The sequence below is a fragment of the Nerophis ophidion genome, linkage group LG16 (genome assembly GCF_033978795.1).
Source record: "Nerophis ophidion isolate RoL-2023_Sa linkage group LG16, RoL_Noph_v1.0, whole genome shotgun sequence".
Lineage (NCBI taxonomy): Eukaryota > Metazoa > Chordata > Actinopteri > Syngnathiformes > Syngnathidae > Nerophis > Nerophis ophidion.
In genome coordinates this window covers 11524484-11549354 of record NC_084626.1, presented here as the reverse complement: position 1 = coordinate 11549354, position 24871 = coordinate 11524484, and the positions used below count along the sequence as shown (strand labels likewise).

Here is a 24871-nt window from a genome sequence, read left to right as displayed (position 1 = left end):
GTCTCGTTAGCCAATGAAAATAAAGAATGTTAACTCAGAGCCAATTGTCGTCGTTGTTCTTCCCCGTTACCGGTCCTTCGTGCTGCACATGCGCAGAGATCTGCTGAGTGGCACGCGCGTGGAGGAAGTGCAGTGACAGATCTTCGGCAGCCTCCTGCGTCTCCTCCGCTGCTCCTCGCATTACACTTCTTATTTAGTCCCGAACATGTCCTGGCTTTTCGGCTTGAATAAAGGGCAGCCGGAGCCTCCTCCTGGCCTGCCTGTTCCGCCGCCGCCGCCACCGCCGCCACCGCCTGCCGGTGGTTCCAGTGGCGGTGGCGATAAACCCAAGGACAAATGGAGCAACTTCGACCCCACCGGGCTCGAGAGGGCTGCTCAGGCGGCGAAGGACCTCGACAAGTCCCGTAAGTGTCCAGACAGAGGAGGGGGCGGCACGTATGTCCTTTTTATTTATTTTTTTGGAGTGGTACAAGTCATAACACATTCATACTATATAACATGCTAACTGCTGAAAGCAGCCTAATTTCACTGTTCATTCAAAATGACCGGAAAGGTTCAAAGGTGGTCCATTCCCTTCAAAATAAAAGTCACCTCCGCAAAAGCATGCGCAGGGTCTTTGGTTGCATAGCTGAGCTAGCGTATTTCCTTGAATAGCCGCCGGGGCGCTAATTAATTTAAAACCGCCTCTCACTCATGCACTTATTCAAGGCATGCGGTAAAAGTAAGCAGTCGCTTATATTTTTAATACCTCTTCTCACTCCTGCACTTACCAATGGCATGCAGTAAAAAATTGAGTGTGATTTAAAAAAAAAAAAAAACCAACATTATTTTGCGGCCGCTGCTTTACATCATGTCATCGCGACCACCTTTACGCAACGCTATCTGCGTTCCGGCCAGATGCATGCATTTTGCTGCTTCTCATACGAGATTGCAATGCATACTTGGTCAACAGCCACACCTTTTACACTGATGGTTGTGATATAAACAACTTTAACACTCTTACTAATATGTGCCACACTCTATGAACCCACACCAAACACATTTCTGGAGAACATCGGCTCTGTAACACATAAACGCAACATAAGAATTACCCAGAATGCCATGGATCCATGACTCTTGGCTATATTATACACGCGCCCCCAACCCCGCCCACCTCAACCAACGCACGGAGAGGGGTGGTGGTGGTGGGGGTTTGGTGCTAGCGGGGTGTATAATTTAGCCAAGAGTCATGGATGCATGGCATTGTGGGTAATTCTTATGTTGGTTTATAATGTGTTACAAACCCGATGTTCTCCCGAAATGTGTTTGGTGTGGGTTCACAGAGTGTGGCACATATTATTAAGAGTGTTAAAGTTGTTTTATATCACAACCATCAGTGTGATCTGTATGGCTGTGGAACAAGACCCCTGGTTTACACACAGTAAAAGCAAAAAGTAACTCCGCCATTTGGAAAATGACGACAGGGGAAGCGTCACTCGTGACGTCACAAATTTGACCTGGCGGTAAAACTAAGCATGCGCTAATGAATTTGGGGAGCGAGTTTGGCCCGGCAGTAATTCAAGGCAGGCGCATATTACATGCCCGGCGGCTATTCAAGGAAATACGGTATATATTTGTGTGTCTATGTCGCATCCATGCAGGACATGCCAAAGAAGCTCTGGATTTGGCTCGCATGCAGGAGCAGAGCACGCAAATGGAGCATCAGAGCAAAATTAAGGTACAGTGTTGCCTGCTTCACCATCATTTATTGTATGTAATGGTGTATAGAGGATCTTTGGCAACTGTCATTAGTGTAAGTCCTTAAAGACAGCTCCTGTCATTTCATGACTTGCTTTTTTTGCATTGTGTCCCTTAAAAACTGCAACACACACACCTCTCAGATTGATTGATTGAAACTTTTATTAGTAGATTGCACAGTACAGTACATCCATCCATCCATTTTCTACCGCTTATTTCCTTTTGAGGCCACCTCATCGCAGGGCCAACAAAGATAGACAGACAACATTCACACTCACATTCACACACTAGGGCCAATTTAGTGTTGCCAATCAATCTATCCCCAGGTGCATGTCTTTGGAAGTGGGCGGAAGCCGGAATACCCAGAGGGAACCCACGCAGTCACAGGGAGAACATGCAAACTCCACACAGAAAGATCCTGAGCCTGGGATTGAACCCAGGACTGCAGGACTTTCGTATCGTGAGGCAGATGCACTAACCCCTCTTCCACTGTGAAGCCCACACACCTGTCAGATTGATTGATTGAAACTTTTATTAGTAGATTGCACAGTACAGTACATATTCCGTACAATTGACCACTAAATGGTAACACCCGAATAAGTTTTTCAACTTGTTTAAGTGGGGGTCCACGTTAATCAATTTCTTGTAGATCAGGGTTTCCTCTAAACGGCCAAGACACATGTGGAGGTGTAGTTTATGGGTGTGGACATCCATCCATCCATTCATTTTCTACTGCTGGTCCTGTTCGGGGTCGCGGAGGGTGCTGGAGCCTTTCCCAGCTGCATTCGGGCGGAAGGCGGGGTACACCCTGGACAAGTCGCTATCTCATCGCAGGGCCAACATAGTTAGACCGACAACATTCACGCACCAGGGCCAATTTAGTGTTGCCAATCAACCCATCCCCAGGTGCATGTCTCTGGAGGTGGGAGGAAGCCACAATACCCGGAGGGAACCCACACAGTCACAGGGAGAACATGCAAACGCCACACAGAAAGATCCCGAGCCCAGGATCAAACCCAGGACCTTGGTATTGTGAGGCTCAAGCACTAACCCCTGTTTCACCGTGCTGCATTGCATTTTTATTTGATCCTTTCGCAACCCCTGAAATCCGTCATCCATTGCACGCCTCCATCCCCAGGCTCAGTACCCCTGCAGTAAACCTTCAGCTTTTATTCTCCCACAATATATTTCTATCCAGTCTTCACTGGCTTCCAGTTAAATTCCGCATTGATTTTAAGATTTTAGTCCTGACATTCCGTGCGTTGCATGGTGGGGCCACCAATCACTGAATTGCTGTGCCCCTACTCCTCAGGGCGCAGCCTCCGGTCTTCAGGCCAGGGTCTTCTAAAGATCCCAAAAACTGGTTTTAAAACCCGAGGAGACCTCGCATTCCCGGCTATAGCTCCCAGACTCTGGAACAACTGGCACCAGTCCCACCGTGATCTTGACTGTGTTAACACTTTTAAGAAACATTGGAAAACTTCTCTTTTTAGTAAAACTTTTAGTGAATGCACCTTTTAACTATCATTTTCAATGCACTTTTTATCCATTTTATGATGTTGCCCCTGTTGTTTTACTTCACCTATGTTTTGTACAGCTCTTTGTGATTTTATCTCTGAAAAACACTATAAATAAAATTGAGTTACTTACTTATTTGTGTTGTTTTCCACCATGACAGGAGTACGAAGCAGCAGTGGAGCAGCTAAAAGGCGACCAGATACGGGTCCAGGGAGAAGAGAGGAGAAAAACTCTGAATGAGGAGACAAAGCAGCATCAAGCTGTAAGGTTTTTTTAAACTCCATTTATGTTTTATTGTGAAATGTGTGCTAATACAGCCTTACTCAACAGAGAGCTCAGTACCAGGACAAGCTGGCCAGGCAGCGCTATGAGGACCAACTGAGACAACAGGTGAGTCCATATTTGCATATCAGTATGTGGAGTTTATATTGAGCAAAGACGTCAATCAAAGTATTAATATGCGCAAGGTTAAGAAACAATATAAGCATAGGGTGTTTACAAGGTAAATATGGAAGAAAAACCACTTTGTCAGACATAATTTATCCTGAATTTGGTTTATCCATCATTATTAAGTCAGACCTCTATCTATTAGTCTATGGCTGCTTAGGCCAGAGTCTCAAACTCAATTTACCTGGGGGTTGCTGGAGGCAGAGTCTGGGTAGGGCTGGGCTGCATCAGCTATTCCACAAGAAAAGCTAAGTTGAAATATTTCCAATCTTCACAAATGTCTTTATATTTATATTTTAACACAAAATAAGGAAAGGAAATACGGAAAGTAAGCAGTGTTTCCTAAAATGTAATAATAAATGATGTTTTTTCTGCAATTAAAAATTTAAACGGTATTACTTACCATCAGGAATTTTACCGCGGTTTATCATTATACTGTTTACCGTTACATCCCTACTCCATACGTCAGCTGCCAAATTAGGGTCCTTTATAAACTATTTGGAAATTGTTATGTCATCATTTATATACCAAATAATATATGGTGTACTCTGCTTTCCGCCCAATTGTTGCTGGGATAGGCTCCAGCCCCCTCGTGACTCCGAGAGGGACAAGCAGTAAGAAATGAATGAATCAATGGATGGTATCGCAGGAGGCTGCAAAGTATATCGCAATATAGATTTTAGGACATATCGTCCATATCAAACACAGGAAGGGAACAAATACCTGAGGTATAATGAAGTAATATGATTCCATGCACTTTTCGGCCATTTTGAATTGTGCAAATGTCAAATGTGTGTTTTTCCCCCTCAGCAAATGCTGAATGACGACAACTTGCGCAAACAGGAAGAGTCCGTTCAGAAACAGGAAGCCATGAGGAAAGGTAATAGCGTAACGGCTTCATCAATAGCAGGTTTTGTGTGAATGACATTCAAGCATAACATCTTCATTCCCTCAACAGCGACCATCGAACACGAGATGGAGCTCAGGCACAAGAATGAGATGCTGCGTATCGAGGCTGAGTCCAAGGCGCGAGCCCGTGTGGAGCGAGAGAACGCAGACATCATACGCGAACAAATCCGCCTGAAGGCCGCCGAGCACCGACAGACGGTCTTGGAGTCTATCAAGTAAGATGGAACACCTTAGACCAAATCCCGCCCCGAAATGACAGCTCAAAAACGTCCGTATCTTTTTATTGCAGTCAGAAATGCACCTTAGCACTCCAGTCATATGGATAATCTTTAATAAGTGTTTTTGCATTAGGTTGCAAAAGACAGGAGAGCACTCCTGTCATATAGAGCAGGGGTTCTTAACCTTTTTGGCCTCAGAGCACAGCCTTTCCACGACAGAGGCCTCTGTATTGCTTGGATTCAAAATGATGTCACGTCTGGCTCATTGAATACGTGTGGTGGTCAAGACAGCATCTGTTCTCAATGAGGTGCCATTTATCCTTTCTTGTAGAAAAATGCCCTATGCTGGTGTCGTTTTTGGCTGTACCAACCATTTAAATCGCTAAAAGGATAAACGTTTCTTCAGAGTTACTCGAGAGGTAATCAAGAATGACAGAAGAGTGCAAGATTTTATGAAAGACCACAACAAAAGTGCTGTGTACTTCAGTACAAGAGAGGAGAGCCGAAGAAAGCACAGGTTAGCAGTGACCACCCCGTTAAAGGTTTGTTCATTATACTTGAATGTTTAGTTTTTCCCATTTAAGTGTTATCTTGATATTATTGTAAAGCAACAATTCGGCAAGTCTAAATAAAATACATCAAATGTGAGCAGCTTTTACCAAAGGCAACGTTCATAAATGAAGCTTTCATCTAGGGCTGGGCGATAAAACGATAACGATATATATCACGATGGACATGTGATCGATATCAATAGAAAATGGGGTCGATAGAACGTTCGATAATTTCCCTGAGTTCTGTTAGAAAAAAATAGTAAGAAACGCAGAGCCGGAACCGCACTGCATTCTGGGGGGTGTAAGCAAAGGAAGGGCTTTAGCCTCTCGACCTATCACGGCCGAGCCTGAACCGCACGGCATTCTGGGAAATGCTAACAGGGAAAAAAAAAAAGCAACGATTGATTGATACTTTTATTAGTAGATTGCACAGTTCAGTACATATTCCGTACAATTGACCACTAAATGGTAACACCCGAATAAGTTTTTCAACTTGTTTAAAGTCGGGGTCCACGTAAATCAACGAAATGGGAATATGAGTGCGGCAGCACGGGAGGAAATTGTAGATAAAAAAGGAAACGTCACTTCACCAGTTTGGCAGTATTTTGGATTGTTTAAGTCCGATACGAATCAGAGTAATACTGTCTGCAAACTTTGCAAGGTCGTAGTCCCGACCATGTCTTGGAACACGACAAACTTATTTTACCACCTGAGCAGCTCTCACCCGCTGGAGTACAGCAGCAAACAGCCACAACATCAGCCGGTGCAAGTGGAACAGCACCGAAGCGGCAACAACAGACCACCATCGAGAGGCACTCGGCAGCAGTGCCATACGACAAAAATTCAAAACATAAAGAAATAAGGGATGCAGTGGTGTATCAATTAGCGAAGGACATGCTACCGCTCAGAATAGTTGAGAAGTCTGGGTAAGCATTTATTTAATGTCAATATTTGCACATCGACCAGTATTTTCATTTATTTGACTGTTTTTCTTAATGCTGACCTCGTTCTAAATGTTAAAGGTTATATTTAAAATAAAAGTATTTAAATTCAGCCTTTTTTCTCCTGGTCTTTATTTAGAATATTTTTATTTATTTTTTTTATCGATAATTATCGATATCGACTGATATAAAACACTTATATCGTGACAATTTTTTTAGTCATATCACCCAGCCCTACTTTCATCACATGCTTAATGTTAACATCTATAGTTTTATTTTGATAAAGATGGTGAAAAACACATACTTGTAAAAGGTGCATGCAACAGCAAGGGGCAGGCAACACACATGACAGGAGACACAAAGTTAAATCATGAAATGCAACATTACCCAAGGAAAAACGATGCATATTTATCCGGGAGTGTCTCGATACTAATGTCCTTGACCCAGTCTACAAAGAAGTTGTATACCTCCATGCTTTTCTAAGTTTTCATCAGTTTTGTCGTGTAGAACGATGTCTGGAGCCTACAATAGTTCGATATGTTTGTGAACTCCACTGATGATTATCCAGAAGTAAAGAGCCTCTAAACACAACTACAGGCTAAAATAACAACAGAAGAAAATACAAGATTGGTTAGTTGTTTTTAATAAAAAAAGTAATTTAAAAATCTCCAAACACTTGAAAAATCTCAAAAGTACATTGTAGAAAAAGCAGCAACAACTGAAAATAAGGCTAAAAGATCCAAAAACATATTAATTAATAACAGATTTGTTTTTAAATGTATGTATACGTTTTTTGAACATTAAAAAAAACAAAACATATACGAAATTACTTGTTGACGTCATGGTGTCCACACCCGTAAACGACACCTAGACAGCCACAGGTGTCTTGGCAATTTTGAGGAAACCCTGATCTGACAGGTGTATGTGTTGCAGTTTTTAAGGGACGCAATGCAAAAAAAGCAAGTCATGATATGACAGGAGCTGTCTTTAAGGACTTACACTAATGACAGTAGCCAAAAATCCTCTATACACCGTTACAGTAAGTTCTTAAAGACAGCAGTGCACTTCTGTTTTCATGGAGTTTTTTATGATTCTATTTGTCTTTTGGTCCGGTTCAAATTTAAAGTTTGTCAGAGCCAGAAATGTGAAGTTAAAGGGGAAGTCCCGCCCCTGCTGTGTAGTTTGGTGAAAATATGGCAGGCCAGAACAATTTAGTACAATAGGCCTTGTTTGGACACCTCCGCTGCTGGTCACAACATTAGGCACGCCTGCAACTATACGCTCTGTAAATATTCTCATGCTAAGTTTAATATCCATATTTACTGCTTTTAGGACAGCAGGTGCCGTCTTCGGAGAAGGATTCAGAACATTTGTGTCCGACTGGGACAAAGTCACCGCTACAGTAAGTAGTATGCTTCTTGATCTGCATTGACAAAAAATTGTCTCTAAAGTCCCAGTGTGCATGAAATATGGAGTCCTGTGTATCTGCTTTAGTTTGGGGTTTTTAATGTGTATTTAAAAAAAAAACACGTTTTTGTTTCTATTATATCCTACGAGAGCAATTCCGGAACATATTGTCGGACATTCAGTAGATCCATTTTACTTTCAGAGCACGGATGCTCAAAGTTGGGCCCGCAGGCCAAACTTAGTCCGTCGTGTCATTTAATTTGGCCCGCCAAAGAGTGGCTACCAAATCTAAAACATATTCATACTCAATTATTTCAGGCCGAACAATCATTAATGGCATTTCCGCAAGGTTACACTGTAAAAAAAAAAAAGTCAGTAGATTTTACTGTAAAAACCTGGCAGCTCAATCACCAAAAATTTACTGTAAAATCATCAGTGGTACCATTTTTCCATTCATAGTTATACACTGTAAAAACAGGGAACATAGATTTTATGGTAGGAGTGGGCCAATAAAACAATATCAATATATAATGCGATAGACACGTGATTAATAGCTTGTGTTCGATGAAACGATATACAGTATGTGTATTTTTGTTTGGTCAAAAGAAACCGTAAAGAATGAAGCATGACCAAAAGGCACTCGCGGTCTGGTAACCTAAAATAGAAAGTGGTCAGTGACACGCTAACAGCCAATCGCGTAACAGTATCAACTATCAAGTTTATTTCTGCCATATTGCGGTCTTGCTGTGGATTCTCTGCATGGAACGAGAAGAGAAACTAAAATAAGTGCTGCAGAGACTGAAGAAATTGTGGATGAAACAGGAAAAGTCACCTGGGCAGTATGGCATTTTTTTTTGATTTCTTAAGAACAGACTGTAGTCCTTCGCCGCGCTCATCTTTTCTTTTCAACCCTCGTCCGTTCCCTATTCAGATGAACGGATTCAACTAAATTGCAGGATTGTTCGAAGAAAATACATAACAACATATAACAAATGTGCTACTTTGGAAATAATAATTTTGACCAATAATATTTAAATAGTAATTGCTGCCGTACTTAAATAAAAATAACAGATCAAATCACATGTCACACTGACCAGTTAACTTTGTGAGAGGGAACCTGCAAAAACATGTTATCAGGTTTCTCTATGTTTACATAGTCACAACTGCACTAATTTGTTTTTAATTACTTTATTAAGCATTTCTTACATATTTATTTTTGCACCTTAAAGTGGTTACAGTTACGTGTTCAATGGGATTTTAGAATTTTGTTTCCATTGATTGTTTTCCATGGTTATGTTGACATTCCCCTTTTTACTGTCTTGATAAGATGAGGGGATTATAATCAGAAGAACACCCAAATACCTCCATTAAGGTTTTATATACATGCTGTAAGTATATATGTAATGTAGTAACAGGAACATTTATAATACATTTAATATTTACGTATTTTTCTCATTTTAAGCATACACGGCGCATTCATTTAAAAAAACATGCATCACATTAGATTTTTTTCTGCTCACTGCAGACTTTGAGATCCAACAAACATAATAAAGCATCACTCACTGTACAATGTCTGCTATCATTCGGATGCAGATTGATAGGATGTTTTTACATTCCCGTTAAGATGAAGAATTAATTGTAATCCTTTTTTTGTGTTGTTCTCGCAATTTCCGGTTCTAAATTGGCTGTCGAAGTGTAACATTTTGGAATACGTTCTCATCTTTCTACTATCCAGGTGAGAGGCATGATTTTTGATCTAGAATAAACTTCCAAAAGCAAGGAAGTGAGGAAGCAACTTACCACTCGATGATGTAAACATACGCACAAAAACTTGTGATCAAAGCGCCGCTATAAATACTTTGTCTGTGTTGACGCTTATAATACCAATATCACTAATACTTGGTTAATATTCATGTCAGGAAATGTAAAGGGAGTATTGTTGGTGGGGTTTGGATGGTTGTTTTTTTTCATGGGAGGAATAGAGGACCTCCAAATGGCTCCGTTGGAAGCTGACTTTTATTTATGAGTTAGAATGCATTGAAAAAAAAAAAAACATCTGTCATGTCTTACATAATGACTGTGGACGATGGGCAGAATTAAAAAAAAAAAAAGAGCAGTTTGAATAACTTTCATCAGACCAACTGCCTGTTGCTGAAACTTAACTATATCGTGACATGGAATCATTCCTGTGATATTGGATCATCTCCCCTTGTACCAACCAGGTCGCTGGACTGACTCTTTTGGCAGTAGGCGTGTATTCAGCCCGCAGTGCCACCGGAGTGGCAGGCCGTTACATCGAGGCCAGGTTGGGCAAGCCGTCTTTGGTGCGAGAGACATCCAGGTTCACCGTGGGGGAAGCAATAAAGCATCCGGTCAAGGTGATGTATTTGAACTCAAAGCTATATTTTCCTTCGATTCACCAATGTGTAGCAATATTATACAAATAATACTTATAGAATAATATAGAAGTATGTTTTTATAATTATTAATAATGAATGACTTAAGTGTTTTTATTTGATTAATTTTAGACGGCAAAACGGCTGAGGAGCAAACCACAAGATGCCCTTGAAGGAGTTGTGCTTAACGTAAGCAACAAACTATTCCATATGTATAGTATTAATATGTATTAATAGTGTTTTGTTCTTATACATCTAGCCTACCCTGGAGGAGCGCGTGCGCGATGTTGCCATAGCAACAAGAAACACCAGGCAGAACAACGGCCTGTACAGGAACATCCTGATGTACGGCCCTCCAGGCACGGGCAAGACACTGTTTGCCAAGGTAAACACTTTCTGACGTTGTAATGCAAGGACCATCGGCTTCAGCTGTGACACACTCATCTTTTTGGAGTAGAAGCTTGCAATGCATTCTGGGATGGACTACGCCATTATGACTGGAGGCGATGTAGCTCCCATGGGCCGCGACGGCGTGACCGCCATGCACAAAGTCTTTGACTGGGCCAACACGAGCCGACGCGGGTAAGCTGCTTTACCCTTTTTTTAAACTGTGTTTTTAGAATACAATATAAAAATACATTTTAAAAACGAGTTATATGTAAAAAAAAAAAAAAAAAAAAGTTATATAAAACTAAAGTATAAATACATAATAATTATATAAAATATAAGAATAATATTAAGCTTAACTTAACCTTTTTTTAAATAAAAAATAAATAAATCAATAAATACATTTTGTAAAATTATATAAAAAAAATAGAAATTAAAAAAGCTACTTGACCTTTTTAATAAAAAAAATAAATAAATGAGACAGCGTGGCGCAGTGGGAGAAGAGCTGTGCGCAACCCGAGGGTCCCTGGTTCAATCCCCACCTAGTACCAACCTCATCACGTCTGTTGTGTCCTGAGCAAGACACTTCACCCTTGCTCCTGATGGGTGCTGGTTAGCGCCTTGCATGGCAGCTCCCTCCATCAGTGTGTGAGTGAATGTGTGTGAATGGGTAAATGTGGAAGTAGTGTCAAAGCGCTTTGAGTACCTTGAAGGTAGAAAAGTGCTATACAAGTACAACCTATTCATTTATTTATATTTATAAATCACGTTTTTTTTTAAATATTAACAATTCCAATGATAAAAAAGATACTTAATATTTTTTTCCAAAATGTTTCAAAAGTACTAAATATATGTTTTAAATTTTACACATAAACATTGTAATGTTTAAAGGGGAAAAAATACACAAACAATTATATAAAATAAATTATAATATTAAAACGATACATAACTCTTTTTAACTAAAAAAAAGTTTTGAAAATGGTTTAAAAAATAAATTATAAAAATGCTACCTTACTGTTTTCTGTAAAAAAAATTGTATTTCTATTTTTTAGATTTAATGAAATATTTTTTAAACATAAAAATAAATACATGAAACATTTGATTAAATAAGTATAATAATAAATACTTAACCTTTTTTTTTAACTTTGAAACAATGTACATTGAAACAATGTTTAATAATCAAAAGCTACTTAACAATTTTTTACAAATTGTATAAAACAACACACAGTGTGATACATTTTTAAAATAATGCACTTAAAGAATGAATAGTAATAACAAATTACTAAATTACAATAATAAAAAATATACATAAATTGTATTTAAAAAAATTACAATATTGTTAATTATTACTTAGAAATGTTTGCTTTGTTACAGATTGCTGTTATTTGTTGATGAAGCTGACGCATTCCTTCGCAAGAGATCCACTGTGAGTTGTCATTATTTTACAACTTTTGTGTATGTGTCTATTTAGTACCTTACCATAATTGTATAACGCAATTCCAAACTGAGAATGACTCGACTTGTCGTCTTTTCATTTCTGCAGGAGAAAATCAGTGAAGACCTCCGAGCCACTTTGAACGCCTTCTTGTATCGCACTGGAGAACAGAGCAAAAGGTGACATGCCTCTCTAACATGCAAGTCTTTGGCCCTGCGCCAATACATCCCTCACCCTACTTTTTAGCCCTATGCCTACATTTTGTGCATTCCGATGATTTTCCCAATTACTCTTTACATATCGGAGTAGTAGGCATAACGAGCGGTAGGAGGTATGAATCTAGCTCTTCAGAGTGAGATATTTCAGATGCTTACTTGCCCAGGTAGGGTCAAAAAGAAAATTTCCCTATTTTACACGTTAGTTTGTAGCATTAGCTGGCTAGCCATGCTGGCTAATGTACGGATAAAATACTGAAGAAAAGCTTGCAAATGTGAAATCATTAACGTTGCTACCTTCAAAAAAATCACAAGCGACAACAGTAGTGTAGTTTTTTGTTCATTTATCAACCGAAGCATGATGAATTAAAAAAAAAAAAACTACCTCAACCGTTAACTCCATTGCTGCCAGGTTTGTTTTGTAATGGTGGGACTAGGGTTCTGAGCTTCACCGCTACTAATAAACTACCATGGTAGTCAGGATACTGCCTTTGAAAGATACCATTATTTGTTTTTCATCCACATATGCTGCCATGCATTAGTAGCGTTGCTGCAACACTGAGCCCACACAAGCATAAACAATGTGGATAAGAGGAATGGCAATTCTACTGGTTAATAAAGATGGTGCATGTCGCGCAATATGGAGGTATTAAGGCTGTTAAACTATTGATAAATGTGACGCTTTAAACACAAGCGTGGTGCTTTAAAACATGCCTCGCCAAATGTCACAATACAGTATTACCACTTTTGCTTCAAACTTAGTTAAACATTTAAATAACAAGCATTCAGGTATGCAGAAAGAGTAAACAGCTAACAGCTCCCCTGCTGTGCACATTGAGATACAAGACGCTAACAGCTCAAAACTGTTACAGCGCCCCTGCTGTGCACATATACTGTTGCACTATCTGTATGTGCACATAGAGATACATTGCAATTATTAGCGCAGTCCAAACCGCCTATGTAGTGTAAACAAATGCAAGTGAATTTCGTAATTTCAAAAGAAATTCCCACTATTTGATTTTTTTAACCATGTGTGTTTTACCAGTCACATGTCTTACATGTGTACTTCATTGTATTTGTCTTAAAGCACAGCTCAACATTGGCAACCATAAATCAATGTCAATAAAGCTTTTGAATCTATTCTTACCTACATCTAGATTACGGCAGGCTGTTTGTAATTCTTTGAGTGCAATAACAACAGCAGTGTTTTTAATGCATTTTAATTTGAATTCCAATCTTCTAAAATTGTTTTTTGAGTGCAATAAGAAATGTATGTTTAATGATACATTTTATCACAAGATTTTCTGTTCAAATGAAGGCAATAATGACATTTTATTTTGAAAAGTATCGAAATGCATTTCGATATACAGTTTGTTATTAGGACAACACTGTGGGACGCATTTGCAAAAGTAACCGCGTAGTCTATTATATACCCGAACGTAAACTAATCCGTGACGTAGCAAGTGTAGGGAAGATCACAACGCTCGAGCCCTTGTTGCTTCATTTTTTTAGGGTACAGAGGTAGTCGATGAGGTGAACATTGGTATTGGATTTTGGTCACGCCTCTAAAGTTTTCACTTCCCCTCAAAGGTTCATGCTGGTGCTGGCCAGTAACCAACCCGAGCAGTTTGACTGGGCCATCAATGACCGAATCGATGAAATAGTCAACTTCGCTCTGCCAGGTCTGGAAGAGAGAGAGAGGCTGGTGCGCTTGTACTTTGACAGATATGTGCTGGAACCCGCCACTGGAGGGAGGCAGTGAGTACAATCTACAAACTACAATTTGCTACTCCTGTTAACTGTATTTTTATTTTTTAAATTTAGTTTTACTGTACCTGCAAAAAACATGCAAGCAGTCTGGACCAGGGGTGCCCATACTTTTTCAGCAAGCGAGCTACTTTTCAAATGACCAAGTTGAGGTGATCTGTACAGTCGTGGTCAAAAGTTTACATACACATGTGAAGGACATAATGTCGTGGCTGTCTTGAGTTTCCAGTAATTTGTACAATTTTTTTTGTGATAGAGGGATTGGAGCACATACCTGTTGGTCACAAGAAACATTCATGAAGTTTGGTTCTTTTATGAATTTATTATGGGTCTACTGAAAATGTGACCAAATCTGCTGGGTCAAAAGTATACATACAGTAACATACATTATCAATTTTGGTGATGTAGAAAATTTACAATCTAATCAAATTAGCTTAATGGCATGGCCTCCTAACTTCATGTGATTATGAATGACGACACATGTTGACTTCTCTGAGCCCATTTAAATAGGGCTCATTAGACTACGTTACAATGAGAAAGTCAAAGACACTCAGCACAGATCTAAAAAAACGAATCATTGACTTGAACAAGTCATGAAAGTCACTTGGAACCATTTTAAAGCAGCCTATCGTCCCAAAAGCTACTGTGCAGACAATTGTTGGTAAGTATAAAGTGCTTGGCACAGTTTTGTCACTGCCACGATCAGGAAAAAAACGCAAGCCATCACCTGCTGCTGAGAGAAAATTGGTCAGGATGATCAAGAGTCAACTGAGAACCACCAAAAAGTCTGTAATGAATTGGAAGCTACTGGAACACAGATGTCAGTGTCCACAGTCAAGCGTGTTTGGACTGAGAGGCTACCCTGCAAGGAGGAAGCCCTTGCTCCAGAAGCTACACTTTAAGGCTTGTCTAAAGTTTGCTGCTGATCATATGGACAAATATAAGACCTTCTGAAGGAAAGTTCGGTGGTCAGATGAAACAAAAAATTTAGCTGTTTGGCCACAATAACCAGCAATATGTTTGGAGGAGTAAAAGTAAGTACTTCAAACCCAGAAACACCAAACCTACCATCAAGCATGGTGTTGATAGTATAATGCTCTGGGCCTGTTTGGCTACCAATGGATCTGGTGCTTTACAGAGAGTAAATGGGACAATGAAAAAGGAGGCTTACCTCCAAATTCTTCAGGACAACCTAAAATCATCAGCCTGCAGGTTGGGTCTTGGGCGCAATTGGGTGTTCCAACAGGAGAATGACCCCAAACACATGTCAAAAGTGGTAAAGGAATGGCTAAATCATGCTAGAATTAAGTTTTTTTCCCCCAAAGTCCTGACTTAAAACCCATTGAGAACATGTGGACAATGCTGAAGAAACAAGTCCAGGTCAGAAAACCAACAAATTTAGCAGAACTGCACCAATTTTGTCAAGAAGAGTGGTCAAAAATGCAACGAGAAGCTTGCGGATGGCTACCAAAAGAGCTTTATTGCAGTGAAACTTGCCAAGGGACATGTAACCAAATATTAACATTGCTGTATGTATACTTTTGACGCAGCAGATTTGGTCACATTTTCAGTAGACCCATAATAAATTCATAAAAGAACCAAACTTCATGAATGTTTTTTGTGACCAACAAGTATATGCTCCAATCACTCTATCACAAAAAAATGAGAGTTGTAGAAATTATTGAAAACTCAAGACAGCCATGACATTATGTGTATGTAAACTTTTGACCACGACTCTATGTATGTATATATATATATGTATATATATATACATATACACACACACACACACACACACACGTGTCATAAACTAACAATACAACATGCTTTTGTTTCGTGAAACTATATACTTTGCGTCTGTATTTGACAGTCTGCTGCAACATTCCTGCAGTGTTCCCTGACCAGCCGGCTACATGCTCCCGATGGCGCACGAAACCTTAAAAAAATACACAGAACCGCAAAAATAACTTGTTACCCTCATTTTGCCAAAATCTTCATTAGTTTTGGACCAAAAATCACAGAGAAATTATGACTTTAGTGTAAAGTATGTCAAGTGTTGTGTATTTGTAATCACTGCGCTGTGCCTGCGCTTTTAGACTTCAACTATATTGATTCACTATCATCTATTATCATACACATTTGGAGCAGCCCCATGCTGCACAACAGGGCATTTTTACACCCTGAAAAACTAACCAGGAAGCACCAACACATAGCCTCAGCTCAACATTTGTAGTTGGAATGGCACCCTGTAGTCACTGAGTTGTCAACTCACAAGGAGATCAGTTGGCCATAGTCTCTTTATCCTCGACTCTTGTGCTTCACCTTTTGGTGTCCCTCATGTACTGCAGAGTGTTTTATCTATTCAATTTTTGTTTTCCCGTAGGAGGATGAAGTTGGCGCAGTTCGATTACGGTAAAAAGTGCTCCGAGATAGCCAAGCGAGCGGAAGGCATGTCTGGCAGAGAGATCTCCAAATTGGGCGTGGCCTGGCAGGTACTGTATGGCCCCCTAACCTGGCATCCAACTCAACATTTAGACAAGCTTTAGTTGTTTTACATGTTTACCACTATGGGCTGCATACTGAAAAACCTTTTTGTTTATTTAAACCAATGAAAAGGCCAAAATATCCATCCATCTATTTTCTACCGCTTGTCCCTTTTGGGGCTGCAGGGGGTGCTGGAGCCCATCTTGCAAGGCTATTTAAGATTCCTAATGGATCATAAAACATTTCAATATGGACTAATAAACATTGTTGGTGCTGACCGAATTAAATATTTTAGTGATTTTTAAGTTTGCATGTTCTCCCCGTGACTGCGTGGTTTCTCTCCGGCTACTCCGGCTTCCCACGGTGGCAACTTGTCCAGGCTGTACCTTGACTTCCGCCCCGAGTTCAACTGGCGATAGGCTCCAGCCCCCGTTACCTTGAAGGGTACAAGCGGTAGAAAATGGATGTATAGTAATATTTGGTATTGATGTAACTAATTGATTACTAATTGATTACTTTTTCAGAGTTGATTTCTCTTTTAAATGTATTATATTGTATATAATTATAACATGTTAATTATAAAATACATTGTTTAATTAATGAAGTACAGCTGAATATCCAAACATTACATCCACACAAAATAGGGAATTACAATTTTCACTTATTAAACAATTAACTGTATAGTCAAGATTTTCCACAAAATAAAAATCCTTGTTTTTCAGATTTTTAGTCAGTCTTTCATTAGTCCTAATATTGAATAGTTTAATATTTTTAAAGTTTGATTTTTTTTCACAAAATATCTTTACCTTTTTGAATATATTTTGGGTGTGTCGCTATTCCACCTTCATAATGATATGATGCATGACATGTTTATGAAAATAAAAGATTAGGTCACCTCATGCTGCATTCAGGTCACCTGGGAAATCTTAAAACCCAGTTGGATGTTGTAATCCCAAAAAAAATAATGTACGACCTTTTTGATATGTTGTCAGGCAGCAGCTTATTCTTCTGAAGACGGTGTTCTGACGGAGGCCATGATTGATGCTCGCGTGGATGACGCAGTCAAGCAGCACCGGCAGAAGATGGACTGGCTGCACAATGAAGAGGACACTCAGACCAAGACTCTTACACCTCCGCCAGCAGGGGGCGTCGGCAGCAAAAAAACGGGCTTCAATTTGCCTCTCGGTGAGATACCTCAGGCTCAGGTCATCTCACCGCCTCCCCAGGGGGGCGCAGGAGCTCAGCAGAGGACAGCACAGCCTCACAGTTCTGCCACAGCTGGAGCAGATAGCGAAGAAGACCAGCCCACTGCTGGCAGTAAAGGCGGAGTGGACAAGGCCGGCTCTCCAAAAGATGGAACTCCCGTATAAGTCGTAAATTAGAGATAAGAATCTTGATTTAGTCCGTCATCGTCTTGTAGACAGGTTCTTCCATTACTTTGTGGGAGTTAACTAACCTCGTCTCCTCGTCTGTAACAACGGCATATAAAAGGTGCACAATGGAGACATGACTGATTAAACTGATGTTTTGTTTTATAACAAGTAATTTGTTCATCACTGAGAGTGATTGCTGTTTTGAGACAGGCTTGTTAGAATAAAAAGTAACAGTTGCTAGGGGTGCATGGTATGAGCAATTATGAAATCCTACCGCCAACATTAAAAATAGCTCCAATGAACGGAGATTACCGACACTGTGCTGTTAATGTACAAATCAACGCTCCATTTCTCCCAACTAGTAGGAGGTGGTACATTTCCTGAGCTTGGTGTCAACCATGCAAGACTTCACCGCTTCAGAGGAAGCCATTTTGCATGCTATTTGCCTCTGTCCTACAAATATTTCACCAAGGGGAAAAAAGCCTCAACAAATCAAACCTTGCTACTTCATTAAAAATCTGTCCTAAAAGGCCAGATGATCATATTGAAGTAACTGCTTCATTTGTTTGATTTGCTTGCAAACTGGCTACAAAGTTGTCCACTATTGCCAGTTTTTAATTCTATATACAAAAATATTCATGATAGCAGATTGAAGCATAGACTATGTATTTTTGGCTTAAATTAAGCATATAAATGGCCGATTGTACCAAAATTATTAGTACAATACTAGTATTGGCCAATTAAGACAATCATAGCTTGCTGTTAAGGACAGTATTATTGCCACTGATTAACACATCTGTTGGAACACGCAGAGTGACTGGATGTTATTTCATATCTAAAAGGCTGTGTTAAAACCCGTATTTAAGAAGGTCCTAAACAAGATGTAGGTATACAAATGAATGGTCAAGCCCAGAACCAATTAACAATCAACTCGAGCTAATTGTAGTTTGTGACAGGCTATGTTTGGTCGTACAATAAGCTACAATTTGGGAAATATTTTCATTGAACAGCAGACTCAGAGGTTGCGGCTGTACATCGTTGTACACTTGGTAATGTTCAATTACGACAGCAGCATGGAAATTTTACATGTACAAATGACTCAAAAGGAAAATTGTTTCTGACCGGTCACTTAAGAAAGCCGTTTAAAAGACTATGCTTGTTTGTAAATGTAGAATCCCAGATGGACAAAGATGGAAAGCAGCTGTAGTAACACATAACTTAATGTTCCATTAATATTGAAAGCTTATGTGCCTTAATACTGGAACTGAAATAAAAGATTTGTCTGGAAATAAAAATGTTAGTTGCACTGCAAATTGATTAGAATGGAATAAGATGGTTATGAAAATGACATTCTAAGCATTTAAACTGTGGGACTAAAGATTTCAACTGTCAAAGTCAAATATTCTTGCAACAGGAATGAAGCGACGAAATGATGGAGCCACAAATAAAACAAGTCTTAAATAATTCTTAGTTTTTTTTAGTATGTACAAATCAGGCACTGAGCTGACAATGCATCTCTTTCTTGAAAGATATACAAAAAAAAAAAGCGCCCTGAAAGACGATGTTTGAACTTCAAGTTAAGTTACTCATCACAACTTTTTTTGAACCACAACACAAACATTCTTTTCAAGTCATTGTCCATCCTCAAAACAAATACAGACGTGCAGGCGTCCTTTGGAAATATAACACAGAAATAAACAAATATCAAATAAAATCATCATGATTACGGGCAAATCAGAGAGTCAAATGTCAGGGCAGGATGTCATGGCACTCCCTGAGGAGGCGTGGCTTGGAATAAAGGCTAAGGGTCAGCAGCAGAGGGCGCTCTGCATTGATTGTTTCCCTTAGCCAAATCCTGGCTGGTCGTGTGGAAGCAAGTGTATGATGTGGTTATGACCTTGAGGCGTGTGTGCTTATTGCAGGTCAGTAGAAGCAAACCGTGTGAAGGAAAGGCCTGTTGCTCTTGTCCTCAAACTCTTGCAGCAGCTCGTCAATTTCGTTCTCCATGTCGTCCGTGTGCTGGATCTGTGCAACACATATATATTAACAACAAAAACAGGTTGCTTTACATTGATTTTACATTTTTATTTTTCCACCGCAGCTAATTAGTTATACTGCAACTGGACACTTTATTAGGTACATCAGCACCGTACAACTATTATGAGTGGCAAAGAAAATACTCAGCTTTGCTTAACACTGTCAACATCTTTATTATACATGACAATATTACACACTGTATAGTACATGTGTGTGTATATTATATGTACACACACACACTTATATGATAAGCATACGTAAGCACATTATTTCTATTTAAATGAAGCCGTTAGTATGACTCTGTACATGCATAAGAGTATAGCGGTGGGGGTGGTTTTTTCCCCTTTTTTGTGCTACCATTGTATTTTTTAATCTGTACTTAACATATGATTTTCACTATTTATTTGAAAAGTACAATGTTAAAGCACAAGACATTGTATAATTTTTTGAAACCCATCCATTCATTTTCTACAACTTGTGCTTCTCAAGATCCCGGGGTGGCTAGAGCCTATCCCAGTTGCACACACAGGTGGAAGGCTGTGTACTCTGGACAAGTCACCACCTCATCACAGGGCCAACACAGATGGAACACATTCACACTCACATTCACACACTAAGGCCAATTTAGTGTTGCCAATCAACCTTACCCCAGGTGCTTGTGTCCAAGTAAAAAAATACAATATTAAACAATGTCTTAATTTGTCCTAAGCTTTTCATTGGAAGTCACTTTACTCACCTGTACCCAGTGCCACCACACTGCTTTACATGGAGCTTAAAGATCTAGAAAATTGGTTTCACTGTGTAAAGCGCTTTCAGTCCCTCAAGAAACAGCGCTATATAAATGTAATTCACTTCACTCCTAAAAGGTGAAAATGTAACATAACAAGTTACCCTGCTGTATTTATGTACTATTATTTCTGACATGTTCACAACATGTTGGTGCCGTCATTAAATCCATGTTTAGACACCCATGAACCAGAACATCTTTGTGGAGACAACGGTGTGTCTCAGTAACTCATTGTCCATAGTGACTTAGCATTTGCAGCACAACCCATAGGGGGCGCCACAAATGTCATTAACAGCCACGTGATGCAGTGGGTTGTGGTCATTCTTTCCGCCGAATTACGTGTTTACAAATCACAACCACAAACATCAATCTTTCTGTTGACGGTGCGAGTGTACCTAATAAAAAGTACTAAAAAGTGGGACGTTCTCCGCCTAGCAGACACTCACACATTGACACAGCTCACAGATGAGGAAGGCGCCCAGCGTTGCTTCCTCGTGGTTGTCCTGAATGTCCACGTTTATGACGTGTACGGGCTGCAGGGTTTCCTGCTCCCTTGAATTGAGGTCTGGTGGGCGGAAGGAAAAAAGACAAAAATGGTAAAGTGGCAAAAAAAAAAAAAGACAGCAGATGGGAATGGGCCTTGCTCACCCTCCAGCACTTGGTCGTAGACGCGCTCCTCGCAGGTGATGACCAGGTCGAACTTCTCTCTGCACTTCTGAAAGCGCTCCGGCTTGGACTTGATTCGCTTGTTGCGGTCAAGCATGTGCAGGATTCCATTCTGTGTATATCTGAAGTGTTGGGGTCAAGGGATGTATGACAATGGAACAGGACAATAAAACCTGGAGTAGAAATTGGTACATTCCAGGAATAATTATGAGTTAACTTTGCATGCTTGGTCCTGTCATAGCATTGGTTGTAGATACACAACAGCACCCCCTAGTGGTAGCTTTCGAGTACATGCAGGTGACAACTGCATTAATAAGCACAGCACTATTATTGAGGATATAAAATCTGTTCTCCCTGCTGCAATCTACATTTATTCCGTGATGGCATAATACCAATAGTAATATTAAGGATTTATTTTAGTATTAAAAGGCATCAAGAGGCCCTTCTGCAGTTAACCTATAATCTCGAAGCTGAATAGACTTGATTTTGGTGCACCATTAGGAATACAGTAGACAACCCATTAGGTGCACCAGCCTCATATCAACACACATAGTATTATATCATGCAAATGTACTCAATGTTGCACATGATTAATATTTTAAGTATAATGCTAAAACTGTTTAAAAAATCACGTTTTAAACCGATAAAATGTGAAGAACGTGCCTATTTCTTTGTCTTAAAGGTCTACAGCAGAGCTATTCAACGGGCAGCCTGGGAATAATACCAGACCTACAAGCTCAAAACACTTGAAACAGACATAACATGTTTTGCAGCAGACTTCTAAAAACACGCAAGTAGTTATATAAAGGTCAAAATAAAAAAATAAAAAATCAAGAACCCATCCATTTTGTACCATGTAACCCTTTTGGGGTCACAGGGGGTGCTGGAGCCTATCTTAGCTGCATTCGGGTGGAAGGCGGCGTACACCCTGGACAAGTCGCTACCTCATCACAGGACCAACACAGATAGACAACAGTCACACTCAGATTCACACACTAGGGCCAATTTAGTGTTTGCAATCAACCTATGCCCAGGTGCATAAATATTGCGCAAAATTCATTAGTGTCAGCAACTCATCTTCAAATGTGAAACTAAGGTGACCAACTCATTACATGCAAAGTGAGATAAGCAAAGCCTGTATTTATGATCATAAGCATTTGACAAAGAATTTTATGAGATTTTCAATTTGAGGTTTTCATAAACTAAACCATCCATCCATTTTCTATGCTTGTCCCTTTTGGGGTTGCGAGGGGTGGGGGTTTGGGCTTTCACGCTAATCATCAAAATTATATCAAATCAAAGCTTGAAATATCTGGAGTTGCATGTTATGAGCCCACGTCCTGTGCTGATTTCACTTTAATTGCTGGAATAAAACCTTTGCAGAACGTTAGGTTGTCTAAACTTTTTTGCAGTCGGTCCTTAAAACAGTAGGTTCTCAGGAATATACAAAATAATAATAGTGGAGAGATGTTCGGCCCCCTGGTTCTTAAAGCTTTCTTGAAATGTGTCCCCAAAACTATTTAATACAATTCACTAAGTATTCCTTAAAAAAACAATTCCCCCTAAATGCATTATGAGGCACCAATTATTTTTTCCTACAGATCCTAATGAAGTTTTTGGCCGATGAACACAATATGCAACACTTTCCATTAAGTACATATAAGCATGCAAACGGCACATCCAACCGGCAAGGTTTGTTTTAGCTTCATTTGGTTGCCCATTTAAATCTCTTATCACCCTTCAATTGTAGTCAGAAACGGAATAGACTCTCGTCACTCCTTTCTCAAACATCTCCATTATTTTAATTGTCTGCCATTTTCTTCACAGCTATCATCTTGCAACAATATGCTTAAAAAATGTAAATTTCTTGGCATCCACTGTCCTCATGTCCATATGTGTTAATTCCTAATAAATATGCATGTACATGTTGATACTTATCCAGCCTGTGTCAAAGTAAGCATGTCTGTGTGCAAGAGAGAGAGAGCTGGGGATACAGTTCCTTGTCCTTGCGGACCAAGTCGCTGTACATCTGTTCATATGTTGTTTTGAAGTCGTACACGTTGGGTTTGTCTGGGGCAGGGCCGGGTAGCTTCACGTGGGTGCCGGTCCCAAACGAGCGCACGTCAAATCCACGTTTGCTGCAAGACAGGAGAAAGCACAAGCATTGAAATTAGTTGACATTCCTCCAGACTGCTGCAAGTAATATGTCACTAAAGTCTTGGAAGCATGGATGTAGGATTTTTGGAGATACATTTTATAATACGATTTGGTCGATTTTATCCTGAATTTATTCCATTTGCCTGTCAGTCATTTCATACACACAATATATAAACTGTCTTAACATGAGTGACCATAAGGGGCAGCACCGCTCTGTTACGTCATCAAATGTCGCGAGGCTGCAGTTCCGCCCTTCCGGAACTTTACGCCGAGGGGTCGCTCTCCTAACGTTGATGGCGATTAAAAGTAAAAACAATAACTAAATGTCCGGCTATTTAAAACACATTGACTGAGTTGACATTTAAAGGCCGTGTATGGAATGAGCCATATCCAAATGAGAAGGTTTTAACGGAGTTTAACAGCCGGCGTGACACGGCACTTATAGTGAGTCCATTGTTGGGACTGCGGAGGCCCGGCGAGTCCGCAATGTCGGCGGCTGACAAGCACTCCACAACACAACTCGAAAAAGGCACATTTTCGTCGTCGTTTGGTCGTCTTCTTTCCCCGGCTTGCCCCTCTTTACCTGAGGATATTGTGAGCTTCCATACTGCGGTTCTGGTTGCTCGAGCACACAACCGCTACTCGCAGCGGGTGGCTCGGCATTGCGACTCTCAAGGTGAAAATTAACCACTAAATTGTCGGGAAACCACTATGTGTAGGTTGTTTGTGTTCCCTTCCTGAAAAATCAAAACAAAATCACCCCCTAAGTTACGCTAAACGGCCGAGCGTTTCGAGTACTGTTCGAGTGATTTCTCCCGTCCTTTGTAAGCAGGAAATTAAAATGGCGGAACTCGCGCTGGGGTGGTGGGGTGGGGAAAAACCCTCATGACGTCAGCAGTGGGTGGAGTCACATCTTGCAACGCCTATGTGACGTCAATCTACTTTGGAGGGAGCTACGTTTTGTAAATGGAAGCTTATTTCAGTGAAAGCTCTTTAAAACAAATTGACAAAGTACTATTCGCAAGAGTATTGTATGAATGAGACCGGTGGTTCTCAAACTATTTTCACTAAGCACCATACTTACCAAAATTAAAGGCCTACTGAAACCCACTACTACCCACCACACAGTCTGATAGTTTATACATCAATGATGAAATATTAACATTGCAACATATGCCAATACAGCCTTTTTAGTTTACTAAATTACAATTTTAAATTTCCCGGGAGTTTCGTCTTGAAAACGTCGTGTAATGATGACGTGTACGCAAGACGTCACAGGTTTTAAGGAAATGTGAGCGCTGCACACACACACAGCTAAAAGTCGTCTGCTTTAACGGCATAATTACACAGTATTTTGGAGATCTGTGTTGCTGAATCTTTTGCAATTTCTTCAATTAATATTGGAGAAGTCACAGCAGGGGCGGTTCTAGGCATGCTTA

The 24871-nt window shown here is 40.0% G+C and overlaps 2 protein-coding genes across 2 annotated transcripts; one reads left to right on the top strand and one right to left on the bottom strand.

Annotated features, from left to right (window-relative positions):
- The first annotated feature begins 62 nt into the window (after positions 1–62).
- On the top strand, positions 63–18334 carry atad3 (ATPase family AAA domain containing 3). Its single transcript, XM_061874228.1, has 16 exons — positions 63–404; positions 1641–1717; positions 3416–3517; positions 3586–3645; positions 4513–4582; positions 4661–4826; positions 7654–7723; positions 9951–10106; positions 10257–10313; positions 10384–10509; positions 10582–10706; positions 11886–11937; positions 12055–12125; positions 13752–13919; positions 16312–16420; positions 17405–18334. The coding sequence occupies exons 1-16, from the start codon at positions 206–208 to the stop codon at positions 17780–17782; spliced, it is 1986 nt and encodes a 661-aa protein (XP_061730212.1). The 5' UTR covers positions 63–205; the 3' UTR covers positions 17783–18334.
- A 912-nt stretch (positions 18335–19246) lies between these two features.
- Positions 19247–24298, bottom strand: ssu72 (SSU72 homolog, RNA polymerase II CTD phosphatase). Its single transcript, XM_061874229.1, has 5 exons — positions 24016–24298; positions 23270–23413; positions 21258–21397; positions 21056–21174; positions 19247–19810 (listed from the first exon to the last, which is right to left on the bottom strand). Exons 1-5 carry the CDS (start codon positions 24093–24095, stop codon positions 19709–19711), a joined length of 585 nt encoding a protein of 194 aa, XP_061730213.1. The 5' UTR covers positions 24096–24298; the 3' UTR covers positions 19247–19708.
- Positions 24299–24871: the final 573 nt, after the last annotated feature.